This window comes from Microtus oregoni, unplaced genomic scaffold (genome assembly GCF_018167655.1).
Source record: "Microtus oregoni isolate MIOR12 unplaced genomic scaffold, Mior012 000020F_ref0000438, whole genome shotgun sequence".
Taxonomy (NCBI): Eukaryota; Metazoa; Chordata; class Mammalia; order Rodentia; family Cricetidae; genus Microtus; species Microtus oregoni.
Window position 1 is genome coordinate 21,396,144 of NW_024543079.1, and position 24,592 is coordinate 21,420,735.

Genomic DNA, 24,592 nt, shown 5'->3' on the forward strand with positions numbered 1-24,592 from the left:
CCTTAAGTATTCATAAAGCAGAAATATTTCCTGGCTGATAAGTAATGAAATAGACAGTAAAACAAACTTATTACCATTCATTTGTATGGCTCTAACAGAAGATCTTTTTGAGTGGGAGAAAAAAAACCTGTGAGACAATGAATTGCACTTCAGAAGGTACAAGCGCAAAGGGGAATAAAAAGACAGTTAATTTTTTCCTTTGGTCTTTAAAAACCTATCCCTTTTCTAGAGCTCTAAGGCCAAACCAACCAAGTTTTGCCATTAGCTTTTCAAGTGACAATTTATTTAATCATTGTGCCAATCACAGAAAAGATTCCATGTTTACTGACTGCAGTAATCACAAATCACTTTTCAAATGCACCTAATTGACAAGTTTACTGTCCAAAATGAAGAGAAATCACACATCAGGTTCTTAGGAATGCAGAAACTCAATGTTTAATTCATACTGAGTGCTCAGGGCTACACTCGACTCCAACAAGTTATCAATAAATGAACAATTACAGCTCAAAACTATCACATTAAAGGCAAACTAAAGACCAACAGTAAGAAACACCAATGGCTGACGGTTGGTAGAAGTAGCAGTTTGACCAAATAGTTCATCTTCAGTGGATTTTAAACCATATTACAGAAAATAATTATGGCACTAAAAACATTTTTTTAAGATTCAGTGGTTTAGTCTAGAGAAATAAATTAGGTAAAAAGTAGACCCTAAGGGGACACACATGGAGGGCCCCAGGAAAGGGGAATAGTTAAGATCTCCTGGGTAAACTGCAAAGGGAGTAGAAGGAAGGGAATGGGGGAATGGAAATATGAGGGCTCAAGATGGCCAAATTGGGGGAAGAACGGAAAGGGGGAGCAATGAAAGAGATATCTTGATAGAGGGAGCCATTATGGGGTTAGGGAGAAACCAGGTGCTAGGGAAATTCCCAGGAATCCACAAGGATGACCCCAGCTAAGACTTCTAGCAACAGTGGAGATGGTGCCTGAACTGAGAACCTATATCCAGTAACTGATGGAAGCAGATACAGTGATCCACAGCCAACCACTGGGCTGAGCATCTGGAGCTTAGCTGAAGAGGGAGAAGAGGGATTATATGAGCAAGGGGGTATCAGGATCATGACTGAGAAAACCACAGAGACAGCTGACCTGAGCTAGTGGGAGCTCACTGACTCTGGACTGACAGCTGGGGATCCTCTATGGGACCGAATTAAGCCCTCTGAGTGTGTGACAGTTATGTAGCTTATCTGTTGGGGTGGGAGAGCTGGCAGTGGGATCAGGACTTATCCTGGGTGCATGAACTGGTTTTTTGAAGCTTATTTCCTATGGTGGGATACCTTGCTCAGCCTTGATACGGGGGTGGGGAAGTGCCTGGTCCTGCCTCAACTTGATATACCAGACTTTGTTGACTCCCCAAGGGAGGCCTTACCTCCTCTGAGGAGTGGATGGGAAGCGAGAGAAGCAGGAGGGGGAACTGGGCTAGTTAAATTTAAAAATTTTTAAATTAGAAACAAAAAAAGATTGAGTGCTTTAAGTTTTTTTCTTTTTCGAGATAGGGTTTCTTTTTGTGTAACAGCCCTAGCTGTCCTGAAACTAACTGTAGACCAGGATGGCTTGGAACTCACAGAGATCTGCCTGCCTCTACCTCCCAAGTTCTGGGATTAAAGACATATGTTACCACTACCCAGCTGTTTTAGTCTTCAATTTTACTAAAATAAAAAAGTTTCTGACAAAGCTTCGAGCTTCAAATTTCTAGTGAGTGATTTTCTTCATAGTGAGTGATTTTCTTCTACAGCTTAAAGACTCCTGTTAAGTCAAGCACCAAAGTCAAATACCACTGACCTAGTAGCATTTCCCAAATAGGGATGCTGTCTTAGGGATTGCTGTGAAGAGACACCATGACCATGGTAACTCTATAAGGAAAAACATTAGATTGGGGCTGGCTTACATTTTCAGAGGTTTAGTGCATCATCATCATGGTGCTACATGGTGGCAAGCAGGCAGACATGGTGCTGAAATTTCTGTAACTGATTAGGCAGAGTGATCTAAGACACTGGGCATGGCTTGAACATATATGAGACCTCAAAGACTGCCTCCACAGTTACACACTTCCTCCAAAAGGGCCATAGCTACACTATCAAGACCACACCTCCTAATAGTGTCAATCCTTTTGAGGATCATTTTCTGTCAAACCACTACAGATGTGTTGGATTGTTTTCTGTTTTTGAACAGGGTTTCTCTGTAGCTTTTTTTTTTTTTTTTTTTTTTTTTTTTGGTTTTTCGAGGCAGGGTTTCTCTGTAGCTTTGGTGCCTGTCCCGGAACTAGCTCTTGTAGACCAGGCTGGCCTCAAACTCCCAGAGATCCCCCTGCCTCTGCCTCTGCCTCTGCCTCTGCCTCCCGAGTACTGGGATTAAAGGCGTGCGCCACCACCGCCCAGCTCTCTGTAGCTTTGAAGACTATCCTGGAACTAGCTCTTGCAGACCAGGTTGTACTCACAGAGATCCGCCTGTCTCTGCCTCCCTAGTGCTGGGATTAAAGGTGTGCACTACCACTGTCTGACAGATTATATTGTTCTTTGAGACAGGGTCTCCCTCTGTGACCCAGTCTGACCTCAAATTTGTGGAATCCTCCCAAATGCTGCTGGGATTAGAAATGTGTGCTATCATGCCTAGTGCAACTGATTTTTGGTACTCACAATCAGGTCTTTATTGTGTGTTGTGTGTGTATTAAAGATTTATTTATTTTTATTTATCTGTTATGGATGTTTACTTGCACATGTCTGTCTACAATGTGCATGCAGTGCCCTCGAAGGTCAGAAGAGAAATGTCAGATTCCCCTAATCCTCTGGAACTAGGGTTACTGATGACTGTGAGCCACCACATAGGTGCTGTGACTTGAACCTGGGTCCTCTGGAAGAAAAGCCACTGTTCTTAATCACTGAGCCACCTTTTTTTTTTAAAAAAAAAAAAAAAAGACACATCCAATGTGTTATAATACTGATATAATTATGAATATATAATACATTGAGGAAAAAGAAGAGTTAAAGGTGAGTATCTAACACACACTATCCAAAGAGATCACAGTAGTAGTAGGCTGTTACTGAAATTGAGGAACATAATGCTTTGGGTTAGTTATGGCTTAAGTGTCCCTCTAGGATGACATGTTGAAATATGATTCTCACTGTGAGGTATTAAGGGGATGGAGTCCCAGGCTACTTAAGGGAGGATCACTTTAGCCCAAAACCTTAAGGGAAACCTGTACAAAATACTAAGATCTTGTCTAAAAAACAAAAAGGAACGGGACATAAAGGGACAATGACAGGGAGAAAAAAAAAGAGTGATTACGATTATGTTACGATCATCACACATCCCCCCACCCCCATGACTAAATCACAGTTAATTTACTAAGCCTAGAAAATATCCCTATCTCTTGCTACATGCTGCCCAATACTGCTTTAGGGCTCTGCCAACAAAAGGTTCAGCAACAAATGAAGTTCTTTAACCCTACTCTTTCAGAATGAAGAGCCCAGATAAAATTTCCTTATTGGACCAGGCGGTAGTAACACATGACTTTAATCCCAGCATTTAGGAGGCAGAAGCAGGTAGATCTCTGTGAGTTTGAGGCCAGTCCAGTCTACAGAGTGAGTTCCAGGACAATCAGAGCTACACAAAGAAACCTTGCCTTAAAAAAAAAAGAAAAAAAATCTTTTTTTAAGTTATCCTACCTTGGCATTTCATGAATAAGGGATAGAAGGAGCTGTTAAATGGTGAACACATGCTTCATCCCATGAAGTATAGAAGTATATACATGCAGTATGTAAGAATTACTGATAACTATCATCTTATGAAACAGTAGCTAAACTAAGATTAATTACATTGGCTCTAGCATTTTGGCCTCTCAATTCATTTTTCTTGGGGGCGGGGGGTGGTGTTGGTTTTTCAAGACAGGGTTTCTCTGTGTCCTGGGACTCACTGAGATCCACCTGCCTCTGCCTCCCAAATGCTGGGATTAAAGGCGTGTGCCACCACCACCCAGCATCAATTCTTTTTCTTGTGTGGTTCAATTATGGACAGAAATAAATGGTTAAGAGCCATAAGAAAAAGGAGAACTGAAAAGGAAAGTGTCAGTAAAGAACTGGCTTTGAAAATGATCTGGTCATGCTCTTACTATTTCCCACCAAAATCTCAGGCTGTAGAGTTCTTTCAAACTGAATAGACTGCTCCATTGCACACAGCAGGCATTAAGAACAAAGACAAGGAAGGAAACACTCAGAAATGTCATCTGCTAGATATTAGAAGCAAAGTAGGTATTCAGCTACTGCACTACATAGATTCCCAGTGAACTTACTAAAACTCTGCACCCTTCTGCACTACCCCCACCCCCAAAAAAAGAATAAGACAGTGGCGAGATGGCAGCAGTCAAGAGCACTCATTCCCAACACTCACAACTACCTGTTAATTCCAGCTCCAAGGGAATCTATGCCTTCTCCACTGGCATACATGTGGCATACATACATATGTGGTATGTACACAAACACATACAAGACACATAAATAAAAGTAAATCTTGAAAAAAGAAAACTGTTGCAATACAAAGTTTCCCTGACAGTGAGCTATGATGTTGTATTCGATTTCAGTAAGTTATACAACACAGCAAAGCAGAGCATCAGATAGCATACCTGATAACAAGTGGGCCCTGAGAGAATGAGACCTTCAGAACTCATTTCTTCTTAGGGACTATGTCCAGAAAATCTGTGCTTCAAGTTAGAAATGGTTTGTAAATCAACTGGCATTAAGACTATGATAAGCACAGACACATCCTAACAATCTCCAACTTTACCTGGCACTTTAACAACTACCTAGCATACCCACCTAAAGCAATGTCTGATTGTATGACATAAAGTACTGGGATAGAATTTGGATCAAGAAAGGATGGCTTAAATCTGTTGTGACAGATTGAGCCTCTTGTCCCAGCACTCAGAAGACTAAGCAAAAGAATTTCTGAAGTCTAAGCCAGGCAGTGGTGGCGCACACCTTTAATCCCAGCACCCAGGAGGCAGAGGCAGATGGATCTCTGTGAGTTCGAGGCCAGCCTGGTCTACAAGAGCTAGTTCCAGAGAAACCCTGTCTCAACCTCTCCCCCCCCCCCAAAAAGGTAAAATTTCTAAAGTCTGAGACCAACCAGGGCTATGGCAAACACAAAATCTTATCTCAAAGACAACAAAAAACAACAAAACAATTGAGATGAGAGAGAGAAGCTTAAAGACTTCTGAGTTCTCTGCACTAAAGCAGCACTCTTTCTTTTTATTACATATGGTAGCAAAGATCAAACACAGGACCCTGACAAGCAAGACAAAGATCTATTGTTGAGTCATATTCCCTGCTCCCATCCTTCTTTTGAAATCAAATTTTCGTAAAAAACAAACATTCAAAAAATAGATTGTGTTATTGCACCTCTGACTTAACAAACGCTAACCTCTTGCCAAAGCCAAACTGTCGTCCCCTGATGTGGGATTCCCCTCTGTATGCTGTGAATACCATTGGTTAATAAAGAAATTGACTTGGCCTGATAGGGTAGAACAGAGGTAGGCAGGACTGAATGCTGGGAGAAAGAAGGACAGAGTCAGAGAGAAGCCATGCAGTCCTACCAGAGCCGGAGGGAACTTTACCTGGTAAGCCACAGCCATATGGCAATATATAGATTATTAGAAATGGGTTAAATTTAGATGTAAGAGTTAGCCAATAAGAAGCCAGAGCTAATGGGCCAAGCAGTGATTTAAATAATAAAGTTTCTTTGTGGTTATTTTGGGGCTGGGCGGCAGAAACAAACAAGGGGCTTTCTACTACAGTCTCCCCACTGCTACCCTTGCCTGGTTGGATATCAACCAGAAAACCAGGAATAGAAAAGTAAAGGCTGTATGAAGATAGTAGCCTGATCTGTATTTTCATGGTGAATGAGCACAGCCATGGGCTCAAAAATAACATTAAATGGGAATAAAATTAAACTCAATGGGAAACCTAAGTACTCAACTGTTTTCTAACATTACTATGGCAATCAAAATACTATATTCTGGCCTCCCTGCCCAGCCTGCTAGGGCGCTGGGACCGAATCTGAACCGGGAGGACATAGGGGTGGCCGGTAGCTCCTTTGTTCCCATAGCCTGCCCGCAGCGAGCGGGGTGGGCCCTTTGTTCGCGAGCTAACCAAGCAGCGCAGAGTTTCGATCTGGGCACCGAGTGAAACATCATTGTGGTGAGTGAGTGCTGCGGCAGCTGGGATCATACCTCAGCCCGCCCACACTTCCTGGCCATCCTACAGGGGCTATACTGCCCAAACCCCCTCTCTCTTCCTATCCCACTCAGCTTACATCCAGATCCCCACACCCCCTGTCTCCCTCCCTCCTTTGGGGCATAGCGCCTCCCTGCCCAGCCTGCTAGGGCGCTGGGACCGAATCTGAACCGGGAGGACATAGGGGTGGCCGGTAGCTCCTTTGTTCCCATAGCCTGCCCGCAGCGAGCGGGGTGGGCCCTTTGTTCACGAGCTAACCAAGCAGCGCAGAGTTTCGATCTGGGCACCGAGTGAAACATCATTGTGGTGAGTGAGTGCTGCGGCAGCTGGGATCATACCTCAGCCCGCCCACACTTCCTGGCCATCCTACAGGGGCTATACTGCCCAAACCCCCTCTCTCTTCCTATCCCACTCAGCTTACATCCAGATCCCCACACCCCCTGTCTCCCTCCCTCCTTTGGGGCATAGCGCCTCCCTGCCCAGCCTGCTAGGGCGCTGGGACCGAATCTGAACCGGGAGGACATAGGGGTGGCCGGTAGCTCCTTTGTTCCCATAGCCTGCCCGCAGCGAGCGGGGTGGGCCCTTTGTTTGCGAGCTAACCAAGCAGCGTGGAGTTTCGTTCTGGGTACCGAGTGAAACATCATTGTGGAGAAACATCTCTGGGGAGTGACATCACTGGGAAGGTACATCAGTGGGCAAGAAGACCTGATCCTATAAAAGAAGATACAAAGGGGAGTATTGGGAGGAAGAGATGGGCAGACGCCAATGCAGGAATTCTCCCAACAATCTGAAAAACAACACGAAACCACCAGAAGCCAGTGACCCCACAACAGGAGGACATGAACACCTTAATCAAGAAGAAGTAGAAAAAACTGACTTCATGAAAGTGATTGACACCCTTAAACAGCATATAAAAAACGCCCTTATAGAAATGGATGAGAAGTATAATAGAAAGTTCGAGGAATTGAGTAAATCAGTGAATGATACCCTAGGAAACCACGGAAAAACAATCAAGCAGATAAAGGAAACAGTTCATGACTTGAAAACTGAAATGGAGGCAAAGAAGAAAACACAAACAGAGGGCCGACTGGACATGGAAAATCTAGGTAAACGAATAGAGACTACAGAATCAAGTATAACCAGCAGAATACAAGAGATAGAAGAAAGAATCTCAGATTCTGAGGATAACATAGAGAAAATAAACACTCTGATCAAAGAAAACAGCAAGTCCAACAAACTCTCATCACAAAACATTCAGGAAATATGGGACACAATAAAAAGACCAAACCTAAGAATAATTGGAGTAGAGGAAGGAGAAGAAGTGCAGCTCAACGGTACAGAAAATATACTTAATAAAATTATAGAAGAAAACTTTCCCAACCTGAAGACAGATGTACCTATGAAGGTTCAAGAAGCATACAGAACACCAAATAGGCTGGATCAAAAGAAAACATCCCCTCGCCATATAATAATCAAAACACAAAATATACAGAATAAAGAAAGAATATTAAGAGCCGCAAAGGAAAAAGGCCAAGTTACTTATAAAGGTAAACCTATCAGACTTACACCTGACTTCTCTATGGAAACCATGAAAGCCAGAAGGTCCTGGATAGATGTTCTCCAAAAACTAAGAGACCACGGATGCAAGCCCAGACTACTATATCCAGCCAAACTTTCATTCACTATAAATGGAGAAAACAAAATTTTCCAGGATAAAAACAAATAAACAATACGTAGCCACAAATCCAGCCTTACAGAAAATAATAGAAGGAAAATCACTAACCAAGGAGTCCAACAATGACCACAATAATTCAGACATCTAGAGACTCTTCACCAGCGCTAATCAAAGAAGGAAAACACACAAACCCTACTACTTAAAAAGTGACCGGAGTTAACAACCACTGGTCATTAATATCACTTAATATCAATGGGCTCAACTCACCTATAAAAAGGCACAGGCTGAGAGATTGGATAAGAAAACAGGATCCAACATTCTGCTGTCTACAAGAAACACACCTCAACCACAAAGACAGGCACCTACTCAGAGTAAAGGGCTGGGAAAAGGCTTATCAAGCAAATGGACCTAAGAAACAAGCAGGTGTGGCCATACTAATTTCTAACAAAGTTGACTTCAAACTCAAATCAATCAGAAGAGATGGAGAGGGACATTTTATACTCATAACAGGAACAATTCATCAGGAAGAAGTCTCAATCCTGAATATCTATGCCCCTAATATAAAAGCACCCACGTACGTAAAAGAAACATTACTAAAACTCAAGGCAGCCATCAAACCTCACACACTAATAGTAGGAGACTTCAACACTCCTCTCTCACCAATGGACAGGTCAATCAGACAGAAACCTAACAGAGAAATTAGAGAATTAATGGAGGTAATGAAGCAAATGGACTTAACAGACATCTATAGATTATTCCACCCAAAGAGGAAAGAATATACCTTCTTCTCTGCAGCTCATGGAACCTTCTCGAAAATTGACCACATACTTGGTAACAAAGCGAACTTACACAGTTACAAAAAAATATTAGTAACCACCTGTGTCTTATCAGATCACCATGGATTAAAGTTAGAATTCAACAACAATGCTACCCCCAGAAAGCCTACAAACTCATGGAAACTGAACAGTCATCTACTGAACCATACCTGGATTAAGGAAGAAATAAAGAAAGAAATTAAAGTCTTCCGTGAATTCAATGAAAATAAAGAAACAACATACTCGAACTTATGGGACACTATGAAAGCAGTCCTGAGAGGAAAGTTCATAGCACTAAGTGCCCACCTAAAGAAAACAGAGAAAGCACATATTGGAGACTTAACAGCCCACTTGAAAGCTCTAGAAAAAAAAGAAGCAGACTCACCTAGGAGGAGTAGAAGACTGGAAATAATCAAATTGAGGGCTGAAATCAACAAAATAGAAACACAGAAAACAATCCAAAGAATCAATGAAACAAAAAGCTGGTTCCTGGAGAAAATCAACAAGATAGATAAACCCCTATCAAAACTAATCAAACGAAAGGGAGAGAACACGCAAATTAATAAGATCAGAAATGAAAAGGGGGACATAACCACAGACACAGAGGAAATTCAGAGTCATTAGATCTTACTACAAAAGCCTATATGCCACAAAACTGGAAAATGTAAAAGAAATGGACGCTTTTTTAGATAAATACCATTTACCAAAACTAAACCAGGACCAGGTGAACAATCTAAACAGACCTGTAAGTCGCGAAGAATTAGAAGCTGTTATCAAAAACCTCCCTACCAAAAAAAGCCCAGGACCAGATGGTTTCAATGCAGAATTCTACCAGAACATCCAAGAAGACCTAATACCTATACTCCTTAATGTATTCCACAATATAGAATCAGAAGGGTCATTACCAAATTCCTTTTATGAAGCCACAATTACTCTGATACCAAAACCACTCAAAGACTCAACCAGGAAAGAGAACTACAGGCCAATCTCACTCATGAATATCAACGCAAAAATCCTCAACAAAATACTGGCAAATCGAATCCAAGAACACATCCGAAAAATTATCCATTATGATCAAGTAGGCTTCATTCCTCAGATGCAGGGCTGGTTCAACATACGAAAATCTATCAATGTAATCCAGCATATAAATAAACTGAAAGAAAAAAACGATATGATCATTTCATTAGATGCTGAAAAAGCATTTGACCAAATTCAACATCCATTTATGTTAAAAGTCTTGGAGAGATTAGGGATACAAGGGTCATACCTAAATATAATAAAAGCTATATACAGCAAGCCGACAGCTAACATCAAATTAAACGGAGAGAAACTCAAAGCCATCCCGCTTAACTCAGGAACACGGCAAGGCTGTCCACTCTCACCATACCTCTTCAATATAGTACTTGAAGTTCTAGCAATAGCAATAAGACAACATAATGGGATCAAGGGGATTCGAATTGGAAAGGAAGAAGTTAAACTTTCGTTATTTGCAGATGATATGATAGTGTACATAAGCGACCCCCAAAACTCCACCAAAGAACTTATACAGCTGATAAACAGCTTTAGTAATGTGGCAGGAAACAAGATCAACTCCAAAAAATCAGTTGCCCTCTTATACACAAAGGATAGGGAAGCAGAGAGGGAAATCAGAGAAGCTTCACCATTCACGATAGCCACAAACAGCATAAAATATCTGGGGGTAAATCTAACCAAGGAAGTGAAAGATCTATTTGACAAGAACTTTAAGGCATTGAAGAAAGAAATTGAAGAGGATACCAAAAAATGGACCTCCCTTGCTCTTGGATTGGGAGGATCAACATAGTAAAAATGGCAATTCTACCAAAGGCAATTTATAGATTCAATGCAATCCCCATCAAGATCCCATCAAAATTCTTCACAGATCTGGAGAAGACAATAATCAACTTTATATGGAAAAACAAAAAACCCAGGATAGCCAAAACAATCCTATACAATAAAGGATCTTCTGGAGGCATTACCATCCCTAACTTCAAACTTTATTACAGAGCTACAGTAATGAAAACAGTGTGGTACTGGCATAAAAACAGAGAAGTCGACCAATGGAATCGTATAGAAGACCCGGATTTTATCCCACAAACCTATGAACACCTCATTTTCGATAAAGGAGCTAAAAGTATGCAATGGAAGAAAGAAAGCATCTTCAACAAATGGTGCTGGCACAACTGGATGTCAACCTGTAGAAGAATGAAAATAGACCCCTATCTCTCACCGTGCACAAAACTCAAGTCCAAATGGATTAAAGACCTCAATATCAGTCCAAACACACTGAACCTGATAGAAGAGAAAGTGGGAAATACCCTACAACAGATGGGCACAGGAGATCGCTTCCTATGTATAACCCCAGAAGCACAGACATTAAGGGCAACATTGAATAAATGGGACCTACTTAAACTGAGAAGCTTCTGTAAAGCAAAGGACACTGTCACTAAGACACAAAGGCAACCTACTGACTGGGAGAAGATCTTCACCAACCCCGCAACAGACAAAGGTCTGATCTCCAAAATATATAGAGAACTCAAGAAACTAGACTTTAAAATGCTAATTAACCCACTTAAAAAATGGGGCACTGAACTGAACAGAGAATTCTCAACAGAAGAAGTTCAAATGGCCAAAAGACACTTAAGGTCGTGCTCAACTTCCTTAGCAATCAGGGAAATGCAAATCAAAACAACTTTGAGATATCATCTTACACCTGTCAGAATGGCTAAACTCAAAAACACCAAGGATAACCTTTGCTGGAGAGGCTGTGGAAGAACGGGTACCCTCATCCATTGCTGGTGGGAATGCAATCTTGTGCAACCACTGTGGAAGTCAGTGTTTCGGTTTCTCAGGAAATTCGGGATCAACTTACCCCTGGACCCAGCAATACCACTCTTGGGAATATACCCAAGAGATGCTCTAACAAATGACAAAAGCATTTGTTCAACTATGTTCATAGCAGTATTATTTGTAATAGCCAGCACCTGGAAACAACCTAGATGCCCTTCAATGGAAGAATGGATGAAGAAAGTATGGAATATATACACGCTAGAGTACTACGCTGCGGTAAAAAACAATGACTTCTAGAATTTTGCATGCAAATGGATGGAAATAGAAAACACTATCCTGAGTCAGGTGTCCCAGACCCAAAAAGATGAATATGGGATGTACTCACTCATAATTGGTTTCTAGCCATAAATAAGGACCAAGGAGTCTACAATAGGTGAACCTAAAGAAGCTAAGGAAGAAGGTGAACCGAAGGAAAAACATATAGTTGTCCTCTTCGCTAAGGGAAGTAGACCAAATTTCCGGGGAGAAAATGGGATCTTGGGGGGCGGGGTGGGATGGGGGTAAGGGGAGATGGGGAGAGAAAAGGTAGAAGGGAAGGAGGGGGGACCTGGGAAACGGGAGAATTGGGATAAAGGAAAGGTGGATAGGGGAGCATGGAACCACAATTCTTAGTTAAGGGAGCCACTTTAGGGTGGGCAAGCGACTTGACCCTAGAGGGGCTCCCTAGTGCCCAGGATGAGGTTCCCAGTTAGTTCCTTGGGCAGCTGAGGATTGGGAACCTGAAATGACCCTATCCTAGAGCAATACTGACGAATATCTTGCATATCATCATAGAATCTTCATCTGGTGATGGATAGAGATCGAGACAGTGACCCACACAGGAGCACTGGACTGAGCTCCCAAGGTCCCAAGGAGGAGCAGAAGGAGGGAGAACATGAGCAAAGAATTCGGGACCACGAGGCGTGCATCCACCCACTGAGACAGAGGAGCTGATCTACGGGGAGCTCACCAAGGCCAGCTGGACTGTGACCGAAAAAGCATGGGATAAAACCGGACTCTCTGAACATGGCGAACAATGAGGGCTGATGAGACACCAAGGACAATGGCAGGGGGTTTTGATCCTACTTAATGTGCTGGCTTTGTGGGAGCCTAGCCAGTTTGGATGTTCACCTTCCTAGATATGGACGGAGAGGACCTAGGACTTAACACAGGGCAGGGAACCCGGACTGCTCTGTGGACTGGAGAGGGAGGGGGAGAGGAGTGGGGGGAGGGGGAGAAGGGTGGGAGGAGGGGGAGAAGGGTGGGAGGAGGGGAAGGGAAATGGGAGGCTGGGAGGAGGTGGAAACTTGTTTTTTGTTTATGTTTTTTTTTCTTCTTTTCGCAATAAAAAAAAACACTATATTCTTTTGTAGTTGACTTATAAACTGTCTCTAACAAGTTTTGAGAAGTGAAAGAAAGAAAGAAAGAAAGAAAGAAAAGAAAGGTCAGGGTTCTCTCAGATGAGAGGTATTACCAACTAAAGCAATGCCTGGCTTCATGTTAGGTAGAACTAAGATACAATTTGGGCCAAGATAGGAATACTTTTATCCTTTAACATCTAAATGATCACAATTTCAACTCTTCAAATATTTGAATTAACAAATAGAAACCCATCAACTACATATATCTCTTTCTATGTAGTTAACTCAGAAATAGATTTATAAAGAAAGAAAAGGAAGAAATTCAGTTCACCTTAATTAGCTAGATATAAACAAGAGAGAAACTATTTGGAAGATTTCTCATTAAGTGTTCTCTTACAACTCTTCTAGAATTGCTTAATTCTACTTCTCCAGCGAAGCAACCAATCTTTTTGGTAATGAGGATGAAAAGCAGCCTTTGCTCATATTTCATTTAGAATATAAAATAACCAATCAGTAAAAACTTACTTGACATAAGTTTTGGAATCTGAGCTTGCCCTCTCAACAGTGGCCTGTGTAAGCTGCCCTGGTAAGCTGCAGGTGGTGGTGCATTGTTGTTGTAAACACCAGTCCCCGAGCCTCTTGGCATAACATGTCTGTAAAAGAGATCCTCACATAAGAAAAGATATTGAGAGCGATATACAAATATATATTAATACATTAAGCTGACAGATCAAATACTAGTTGCCTCTTTTAGACCTGATTCATATAATAAAAGGTTCATAATTAATGTTGAAAACTAAACATAATAGTGATAGCAAATGCTCATCTGCCATATCGATGGTCATAATCCTCTAAACATCTAATTACTTATGCAAAAGGCAACAAATCGTTTTTTCTGTATATGTAAGCTTTTTCCCTCAAGGATCTATTCTGTTGCTGTCACTACTAATTATTATTCTATATTCTGCTATTTTAATTTATCAAATCAAACACTGCCCTGCGTCTTTCTTTACTCTTAATTATAACATGCCATCTATAGGCTATTTCCCTAAGTTACTAAAACTTTTCTCTCATTTAGTGCTAATATTATAGGTTTTGATGAGTAAGACATATTTAGGGATACAGCTATGCTCCTTTGAAACTATTTTCTCAAGGTAAGTTCAAAGTAATAAGAACTTACATAAAATACTGTCTTTGAAACTAGGAACTCTACCTAGATGCACTTCAATGTTGCTTTCTAAAAGACTAAAAACTAAGCAAATGTTACTGAGTCTATTAAAGTTGTTTCTTTTATTCTTAAGAAGAAAAACTTTCCAAACAGTGACAGTATCCGCTGACATTTACAGTGTTGAAGCTATTTCATTTCATAAGGTAGGCACAATTATTGTCTACTTTACCCTTAGATGCAGAGTAGTATAATAACTTTTATAAATACAGGAAGAAACGTCAAAGAGACTGAGTTTTACGCTTAACCTCTAAGACACTGTTTTTCTTTAGTTGTCTCATTAATATCAAAATTTATTAATGAGTTATAGCTTTATTTCCTGAACAATGAGTCATTAACATTTCCTCTAACAAGCTGCTTTTTCTGACATAGGGTCTCACTTTGTAGCCCAGATTGGCTTCCAACTTGTGATCTTGCCCATCACTGCTCTGATTTATATATATTTATATATATTTTAATTCTTTTCATGACAAGGTTTCTCTGTGTAGCTCTGCCTGTCCTGAAACTCATGTAGACCAGGTTGTCCTCGAACTTACAGAGATCCCCCTGCCTTTGCCTCCTAAATTCTGGGATTAAAGGCATGTTCCACCACCAGGCTATCATAGTTCTTTTTATCGCAGACTTAACTATCATTGTTTCAATGTTCTCTAAATGTAAATAGTTTCTTATATCACTAGGAAAAAGACAATCCAACAGCAAATAAGGGTAAAAGATAAAAAACTCAAATTTATAAAGGAAATACAGATTATCAAATAAACATTACTTAGCAGGCATGGAAATGCCAATTCAAACAACGAGAGACCACTTTTCAAGCAAAGGGAAATAAAATTAAGAGCCTGGTGTCTCTGTTGACTAATATATTAGTTAATATTCATAAAGATACTCTGTTGTAGTGACGCATAACAAATTCAAACCTTACTGATATTAAAGGCAATATTTCATTCCTGTGTCTGCTAGAAAACTAGAAAAAAACCTACAAAGAGAATAGACTCTTCATGCAATAAATAAAGCAACATATATAGAAATATAGATGTGAACATCTAAAGAAAAGAAAAGTTAATCCCCAGTACTCTGAAGGCAGGGGCAGGTGGAGCTCTGAGTTTGAGGTCAGTTTGGTCTACATAGTGAGTTCCAGATCAGACAGAAAGATCCTGCAGCCAAAAAAAAAAAGGTGTGGGGGGGTGTATATTATCAAAATCACTAACATAGATACAAAGTAGTTGTACTGATTAGTCTCTTAAATATTTGTGGTAGAAATATTAACTTGTTTATGGAATGACTCAAAAAATATAATATACCAACAGGAATCATAAAACTCACCCTAAAGTTCTAAAAGCTGCCTGGTCCAGGTGAACAGGCCGCCGGTCCCGATTAAAGCCAAGCTGGGGTTTCCACTGCCGCCCATTGCTGGATTTTTCCCAGTCACCAGGTTTCAAAACTGCTGCTGGCTTCCTGATCATTTGAAAGTACACTATTTAGGCTACAGGGATGGACATTATCACAAAGCACACATGTAGGTAAGTAGTTTACTATTGTTACCTCGCTCCTGGAAGCATTACAGCTTTAAAAACATAATCTTCAGCAAACTGTGGATCTTTAAAATTAATACTGAAAGAGAACAACAAAACCTTTAATTATTTGATTATGTCATTGGTTTTAATTATCAAGTAAACAAAGATTTTTTTTAATGTCTAAACAGAGTTACTAAAATTCAAAACTACCCACATTATTATCTTAGAATACTGCTATTGTCAAATGGTTAAATATCTTTCTTACCAAACTACCTCTGATCTCTAATATATTGTCTTCAGGTAACTCTCTATAGAAAGAGCCAGGTTCTAGATCTGTAAATGACTATAGAAAAATAATATACATTATCCCAAATCTTGAGAAGTTCCAGTACAATACCAGAGAAGCAGAGGAAGTTTATAACAATATCTAAAAATAAAATGTATACACAAATAGCTCATCAACTGTGCTGGCTAGTTCTATGCCAACTTGACACCAGCTTGACACCTGAGAGGAGGGAACTTCAATTAAGAAAATGCCTCCATAAATCAAGTTGCAGGCATGCCTGTTAAGTAATTTTCTTAATTAGGGATTGATGGGGGAGGACCCAGCCCACTGCAGGTAGTGTCACCATTGAGCTGGTGGTCTTGGGTTCTGTAAGAAAGCAGGCTGAGCAAGCCACAAGGAGCAATCCAAAAAGCAGTAATCCTCCATAGTCTCTGCATCCTGCCCTTTTTAAATTCTTTTCCTGACTTCCTCTGATGATGAACAATGATATGGAAGTGTAAGCTAAATAAACCCTTTCCTCCCCAAGTTTCTTCATCATGGTGTTTCAATGCAGTAATAAAAATCCTAACTAAGACGACAACTTCTGGGGACAGGGGGCGACAAACATTAAGAGCTTAACTAAATATCATAGCTGGAATCACACACCCTTCCTTAGTAAAATCTTGGTTAACAACTAAAGATATACTGAGCAGCTCTTCAAATTTTCTCTTTTTGGTGATGGCAGGTGTATATGTATCAAGCCCCTAAATTGTTAGGTCTATGTCCGAGTCTTCCTTCTGACTCAGGAACAACCATTCTAGTTTAGTTATGCATCAGGCTTATACTCAAGAATGTTTATGACATCCTTATTCACCTGTTGTATGTTATCATCTGAATGTGTGAGTAATATTACAACTTGTTAAAGAAACCAAGATTCATCCAAAAAATGAAATCCTCAGGAGACAAATAAAAGAATTTAGTAACAAAAAAATAACATGTGTAAAGTATATACACAGTAGACCAAAGATACATTTCAGTAACTGTTACTTTCTTTGTGTAATCATTATCTCCTTGTCAATCCTATCTTTTTAATATTTTCTAAATTATTCTTATAATTACAATTAATTTTTATAGTCAGTTAAAACCTTTTGCCAGGTGGTGGTGGTGGCACACACCTTTAAGCCCAGCCCTTGGAAGGCGGAGGCAGGAAGATCTCTGAGTTCAAGTCCAGTCTAGTCCATAAAGTGAGTTCCAGGACAGGCAGAACTGTTATACAGAGAAACCTTGTCTCCAAGAAAGAAAACAAAAAAAGAAAAAAAAGAAAAAAGTTGACATTTTGGGGCAGCTAATAATTTTCTTTCTTGTTCAATATTACCATTTTTACAACTAGGGTCCATGTATTATACAGAAAAATTTACTATAGCAAGATTTAACTGTATATTTAAGGTTCACAAATCACATTTAAAATAAAAATTACCACGAGCACATGGAACCACTGAACAATACTTCAATTAGTCAGTTGGTTCTTCTTACATCTCACTTTTTACTTGGAACAATCACCTTTATCCCTAGTGTTCCTTGCTGGGCAAAGTGAAAGAAAGGGCAAAACAGGAATAGCAATGAAATGTTTCAGAGTATTGCAATGAACACAGAAATTATGTATTTGGGGTCACTGGGACTTTGAAAATACCAAGAAAGGACACCTGTTGTAGATGTTCTCAAGTACTCTCTGCCTCATAGCAGCTATCTTGTTTCATTCAGTAGATTCCAATCTTCTAGGCTGCCCATTACACACACATTCAGGGTGGCAGCGTGCACACACAGAGTGATTAGGTACCAAGTCTGTCTCCCCTTCTAAAATCGGAAATAAAGAATGTTTCACAGTTTTTGTTTCTTTGTTTTTTAGTTTTATGAGATGAGATTTCTCTGCCATAATTGTTTTATAAACAAGAGAGTAGATATGCAAAAAGATGTCATTAAAAGATGCCAAATAAAAGCTGTGTACCCTTGCCTTTCATAAACAAAGGTATGCATGAATGGGGGAGAGGAACAAGGAAATTCTTTCAATTGGGAACCAAGGAAAACACCCAAGGGGCTGAAGTCTGAGATACAGTAAGACTAGTTATGGAATGGCAGAAAAAAATATTGCTGAAATCTTGCCTGGTGGTGGTGGTACAGGCCTTTAATCCCAGCACTCGGGAGGCAGAGGTAGGCAGATCTCTGTGAGTTTGAGGCCAACCTGGTCTACAAGAGCTAGTTCCAGGATAGGCTTCAAAACTACAGAGAAACCCTGTCTCAAACAAAACAAAACAAAAAAACAGAAAGACCCAAAATATTGCTGAAATCTATACAACACTTGAAAAATTAAAAACTGTCTTTCTCAGACTATTCCAAAAGACTGAAAAAACAGACTGTGTCCAGATACCAAACCACACAAAGGGCATAATAACCAAAAAAGAAATATACAGACCAATATTTCTGATGAATATGTATGTAAAAATTGCCAACAAAACCCTGTCAAACTGAACTGAATAAGACATCAAAAAGATCAAACACCAAGATTAAGTAGGATTTATCCCAGAGATGTAATGGGATTTTCACAAGTCAGTAAAATCAGTGCCTTTGGTATATGGTTTGAATATATAATGTCCTCCCCACACTCATGATTTGAATGTTGGTCACTACTTAGTAACACCTTTTGTGAAGGTTGTAAAAACCAGGAGATGACTCACCTGGAGGAAGTAGGTTACTGGTGAGGAAGTCCTTGTGGAGTATATTATTTATGGCCACTTTCTGCCACATTCTGTTTCCTGGTTAGTTATGAAGTAAAATAACTCTCCCATGTGCTCTGCCCAAGTTTTTAAGACCAAACAACTATGACCCAAACCATTTAAAGTTGTAAGCCAAAATAATTTATCCTCTTAAGCTGTTTCACTGACCCTGTCACAGCAATGAGAAAAGTAACCAAAGCAGCATTACATTAATGTATTGGAAATAGATGTAATTAAAGTAGAAGTAATGTAATTCAAGAGGAAGGCAAAACTATATGATCATCTTAATAAAAACACCCAATAAAATCCAACATTTGTAGTGGGTATTTGTCCCATCCATGACATTGGGCTATCTGGCCCAAAAGAAGTGGAGCTTTTTGTCATAACTCCTTTAAAAGAAAGAAAGAGCAGGCAGGCACTTGCCTTCTTGTGTGGTGGTCAGAGATTGGACTTTTGGTTCCATTTACCCTAAGCAGAGCAGAAGAACTCAACAGCTCTTCACCTTGCTATTTATTTCCTAATTAATCTTTAGATATCCTTTTATTCAGGCTCTTGTGGATTTACATATTCTTCCCTATATCTGGCGTCCAACTTGGTCTCAAACCCACAACCCTGAGATTAAGTGTTCTGTTTTGGTCTTTAGAGAAAAATGGAAATACCCATCTTAAAGAAATCAAATGACCCTGGACATCTAGATGTTTAAAGAAGGTAAAGTCATCCAGAAAAAAAATATCAAGCAAAGAGAAATCTGACCTATGGTACCAATAATCTCTGCAGGGTAAAATCTCACTACCTAAACATCTCTCTTTACTTCTCAGTATAGTGGTAGTCCTGGTTCAATTAAAAATTAAAGCTGGCTTTGGAGTTGCAGTGTGGCTCTCTCCTCTAAACCCAAGCATGTTGTTAAAAGACGAATTCAGAGTTTCAGAAGAGTCACTTGCTGTGGGACAGAAAACCAAAAAATCTAAGTACAATTCCAAATTGGTTAGCTGAGACAGTCTACCTTCTTACAACAATCTAGCCAGAACTTCAGATAAGCCTTAACTGCTACTCAGAGACTGGCTTAACCATTGTTTTAGTTTTTTTTTTTTTTGTTTGTTTGTTTTTAACAGGATTGCGTAGAGTTATCCCCCCAGACAGCTGGAAGTGAATTCTAAGAAAACAAAGCCTCATCTCTAAACAGTTGGGACGGATGGTTTTGGTTTTTCTCATGGTTGATTATAAGTTATTACAGGATTGGGAGCATAATAATAATAGTTAGACTCAGGAATCTCCTTTGGTATAGAAAAAGGGGGGTATAGATAGGATAGGATAATAAGATCGATTAGTGTGTCTACTTGTAAACTATGTTAGCAACTATTAATTATAGACAATTTACAATGATATAGATTCTTGTATATTGTTGAGTAAAATTATTTTGCATTTCTAAGATAATTTGTATATTGATATAAATTTAAAATTATATTTGTCAGATTATGCATGATTCTATTTTATTTACAATGTTTTGCACACAAATGTAACACTATTTTTGTCATATAGTATGTATGTATGTTTCTATATATGCTTAAGACACTTTATATATTGACAGAATTTAAGGATATTTTGTCATATTGCACTATATATTTCTACCTCTGATCAGGATATTTTTATATACATTACAATTTTGATATCATTGTCCTCATGCTGCACATCTGTATAAAGATTACTTTTATGTAAAGTTCTAGTCTGTAAGCTGTATAGGCTATTTGGAGGCAGAGGCAGGTGGATCTCTGTGAGTTCAAGGACAGCCTGGTCTACAGTGAGTTTCAGGACAACCAAAGATAGAGAGAACCTGTCTCAACAAGCCAAAAATTAAAAATAAAAATAAAAGAAATAGAGGTTAAAATAAAGTCACATAAAGATGAAAAATACACAGAGAATCTTGATACTGTATGTTATTATACTCTCTTTGAATTGTTTGAATGCTGAGGAAGGAGCAATAGCTGCTAAAAGATATTTGCTTATAAATATTGCTGAATTAATCCAGATAGGTATTTTGAAAGCACCTTGACTTCAAAATTGAAGTCAAAAGATATGCTACTTTGGAGAAGAGATTTTGCTTTTGTTTCTACAGCAAATGAGAGGCTGTCGATTCATTCTGAGTTAAGAAAAATCAGGTTTGATCAAGGAAGACTACCTGAAAAATCTCTGGTAGAAACAGATGGCCCAGATGTCTGAGTTCTACATACAGAACTGGTTCAAGACTGCTGCCTGAGATGATCAAGACTCATAGGATATTCCAGTCAGGACTTGGTCATAATTCTAAATTTTCTTTAGGTCCCCATAAGATTATCAGTGCCCCTAACCAGCAGGAAGTAACCTGGAAAACTATGCCTACATTCCCAAAAAATGAACTATAAATGTTCTGGGTTGTTTTTTTTTAAGAGGGGGGGGAGGAGGAAGTGATGTGGGACAATTGTCTATATTCTGTCGATTATGTTTTAAATAAACGCTGATTGGCCAGTAGCCAGGCAGGAAGTAGAGGCGGGTCAATGAGAACAGGAGAATTCAGGGAAGAGGAAAGCTCCCTCTGCAGTTCTGTCCAAACACAGAAAAAGCAAGACGTGACTACGCTGCTGAAAAAGGTACTGAGCCATGTGGCTAACACTGATAATAATGGGCTAATATAAGTTATAAGCTTTCCACATTGTCATTATTCATGAGTGTTCCCTAATAAATCTTTGCTATCCTTTTATTTGGGCTTTTGTAGATTCACATACTTACACCTTCAAACATTCTTTTTTGTTGTTGTTCTTTTTGATACAGGGTTTCTCTGTGTAACAGTTTTGGCTATCCTGGAACTTGCTTTGTAGACCAGTCTGAACTTGAACTCACAGAGATCTGCCTGTCTCTTCTTCTCAAGTGCTGGGATTAAATGTGTGCATCACCACCGCCCCGTAAAACTCCAACAGTCTTTCTTGAAAAAACCCTCAATAAGTTAGGCATGAAAGGAAAATGTGTCAATATAACAAAGGCTATATATGAAAAAGCAAAAAAGATCTTAAGCTTTAATGGGAAAAGGTTTAAACTGTTTCCTTTGATATATGAAACAATATAAGGATCCTATGCTCATCATTCCTATCTAACATCCAAAGTGGAACAAAAGAACGAACAAGCCAACTTCCTGCTGTCAGGTTATATGCTCTTATTTACAGAATCCCCCGAAGACTACTAAAACCCAATCCAATTGATAAATTTAGTAAAATTACACGATATAAAAATCAATACACAGGGAGAGTGACACACAGAGAGAGAGAAGCATTTTACCTCACTAATAACCAACTGGCTAAAAAGCTAATTTTTAAAAAGCAGTTTCATGGGGCTAAAGAAATGGCTCAGCAATTAAAGGCATTTGTTGCTCTTGCAGAGGACCAGTGCCCACACTAGGCAGTTCACAACCACTTGTAACTTTAGTTCCAGGGGATCTTGCACAAACATGGAGCACATACAAGCATTCAAGCACACACACACACACACATAAAAAACACATTTTTAGAGGCAGTCTCATTCTCCATATTCAACCTTTTAAAGGGAGAAAACTACTAGGAATAAATTAAACTAAGAAGTAAAAGACATCTATGAAAATTATGATACTGACAAAAAAAATTCATGCAAGGATACATAAAAGGCTCAAGAAATGGAACCATTAGCTGGATGGTGGGTGGTGGCACACACCTTTAACCCCAGCACTTGGGAGGCATAGGCAAGTGGACCTCTTTTCAAGGCCAGCCTAGTCTACAGAGTGAGCTCCAGGACAGCCAGGGCTACACAGAGAAACCTTATGTTAAAAAACCAAAGAGAGATTTTTAAAAGGAACAAAAGAATGGTCTTCTTCCCAAGACCAAAGAAAAACTCAATTTAAATGAAGCAGCCCTTCTCACAATAGGAATCTGGGAGAACTGTAAACCCTATAAAAATGATCTAATTACTTACTAAATTCTCCCAAGGAAGACACAGAACTAGTACTGTTCTACTGTTGGATACAACAAATGCCTTAAATTCTCAAGACTATTCTCCTGTGGAGAAAGAATGGACAATTTAGGCAAAAGCGTTCAATGGGTACGTTCAAGTTCAGATGACAGAGTGAAAGGATGATCTCCAGCAAGTCACATACAGAATGACCTGAAACTAAGAAAGTGAACAAGATCAGCAAAATAACAAGCTCCCAGGAAGAGAAACTAGTCTCAGGGTGCCAAAGATAATCTCCTCTGGCTCTGTAGACCAGGCTGGCCTCAGAGATCTGCATGCCTCTGCCTCCTGAGTGCTGGGAATGATGGCATGTACTAGCATGCCTAGGTAACAATAAAGAGATTTAAGAAGAGCTGGAACTAACATTTGGGAAAACAAATATACTCATTCACCTATATTTGCAATTTATTTCATGTACCGTTCCTTTAACTGTTAAATATTTTCATTTTCCATGCTCATTCTCTGAAAGGGGAAAAGTTTAAGTCAATAGGGAAACTAATTCCCAAAGTTTCCCTCAGAACCATACCAGAACAATAATTTTTATACTTAAGGTATTATGCAAATCATTTAAAGAAAGAAAAGTATCTAAAAATAAATTTGGACATAGTAATTCAGGAGACAAAGATATTACTTATAATCTTAAAGACTAAATCATTCCTTTTTTCACTGTATATCTGAGAAAATAATAAAGATAAAGACTTTTAAAATTTTAAATATTAACTAAAAATGTATATAGACGTGTACTTTCCAATGTTGTAACATCAGCCACAGCACAAACTTACTCCCTAAAGCAAAACCCACCAGGCAAAGATCCAAAGTGGGGGAAATAATCTATTAAAGTTCAAAAACCTTTTAAAAAAACATTCTATCTACCTACCTACTTATCAATCTATTTGTGCAGTGGGACACACATGCCATGGCACAAGGTCAGAGACAGCTTGTAGGAGTCACCTGGTTCTCTATTTCCACTATGTTCACTTCAGAGACTGAACTCAGGCAGCTAGGTTTGGCAGCAAGCACCTTTACCTGCTGAGATATCTCTGGCTAAGGATAATCTTTGATATGGGTCCACGCATTTCCTGTCCCTTCACTTCTCTCAGGTTTATTATCTTGTAAAAACTCAGGTAAAGCACTGAAGAGGAACATACAGATGACCAATCCCAATCTCTACAACCAGAAACAGGAACTAGTGTGTAGGTAGAATTTATCTGGGAAAGAAGCCCTAATACTTAAGACAGGAGAGAACCCACCCTGCCCCTCATGAAAGTCCAAGAAAGAGGAAAGTCAACAACAGAATGGCTATGGCAAAAGGACTATAGCTCTGTGGTAGAGTACTTGCCCCAAAACGTTAAATGAAAGCTCCTGAGCCAGCCCAGCCTATAAATTCAAAAGGTTGTTTTTCTGAGACCAGCAGATTTTTTACTTTATTCCATACAACTGTGCACCTGAGAATATTTTCACCTGCTTTTTTCAAACAGACGTAACATGTTGACTCAACATCTGACTTAGGTCATTTTAAGATTTGAGGTGATGTCAAGATGCTACAGAGGGTAAAGGCCCTTAATGCACAAACCTGACAACCCAGTTTCATCTCTGGAACCCACAAAAAGGTGGAAGAACCAACTCCTCAAAGTCATTCTCTGATAGTCACACGTGATGTGTGTGTGTGTATTGTGCACATGTACCTGCGTGCCTAATAACAAATTTTAAAATAAAAAAGAATTATTCAAATGTTGTTCCAACACTGTTTGAGAATGGTAGCATGCATCTCAAAGCAAGGAGAAAACTCCACACAGCAAGCTTCATTTTTACTCTACCTTTTCCTATAAA

General features: G+C 39.4%; 1 protein-coding gene across 2 annotated transcripts in view; it reads right to left on the minus strand.

Moving 5' to 3' along the window:
* Positions 1–24,592, minus strand: part of Xrn2 (5'-3' exoribonuclease 2) — a 77,287-nt gene that overhangs the window by 11,403 nt on the left and 41,292 nt on the right. For both annotated transcript variants that reach the window (XM_041670644.1, XM_041670645.1), the window contains 3 exons: positions 15,747–15,815; positions 15,528–15,659; positions 13,508–13,635 (listed from right to left, as the gene is read on the minus strand). In XM_041670644.1, the coding sequence (XP_041526578.1) occupies positions 13,508–13,635; positions 15,528–15,659; positions 15,747–15,815 (329 nt within the window). The remainder of the gene's footprint in view (positions 1–13,507; positions 13,636–15,527; positions 15,660–15,746; positions 15,816–24,592) is intronic.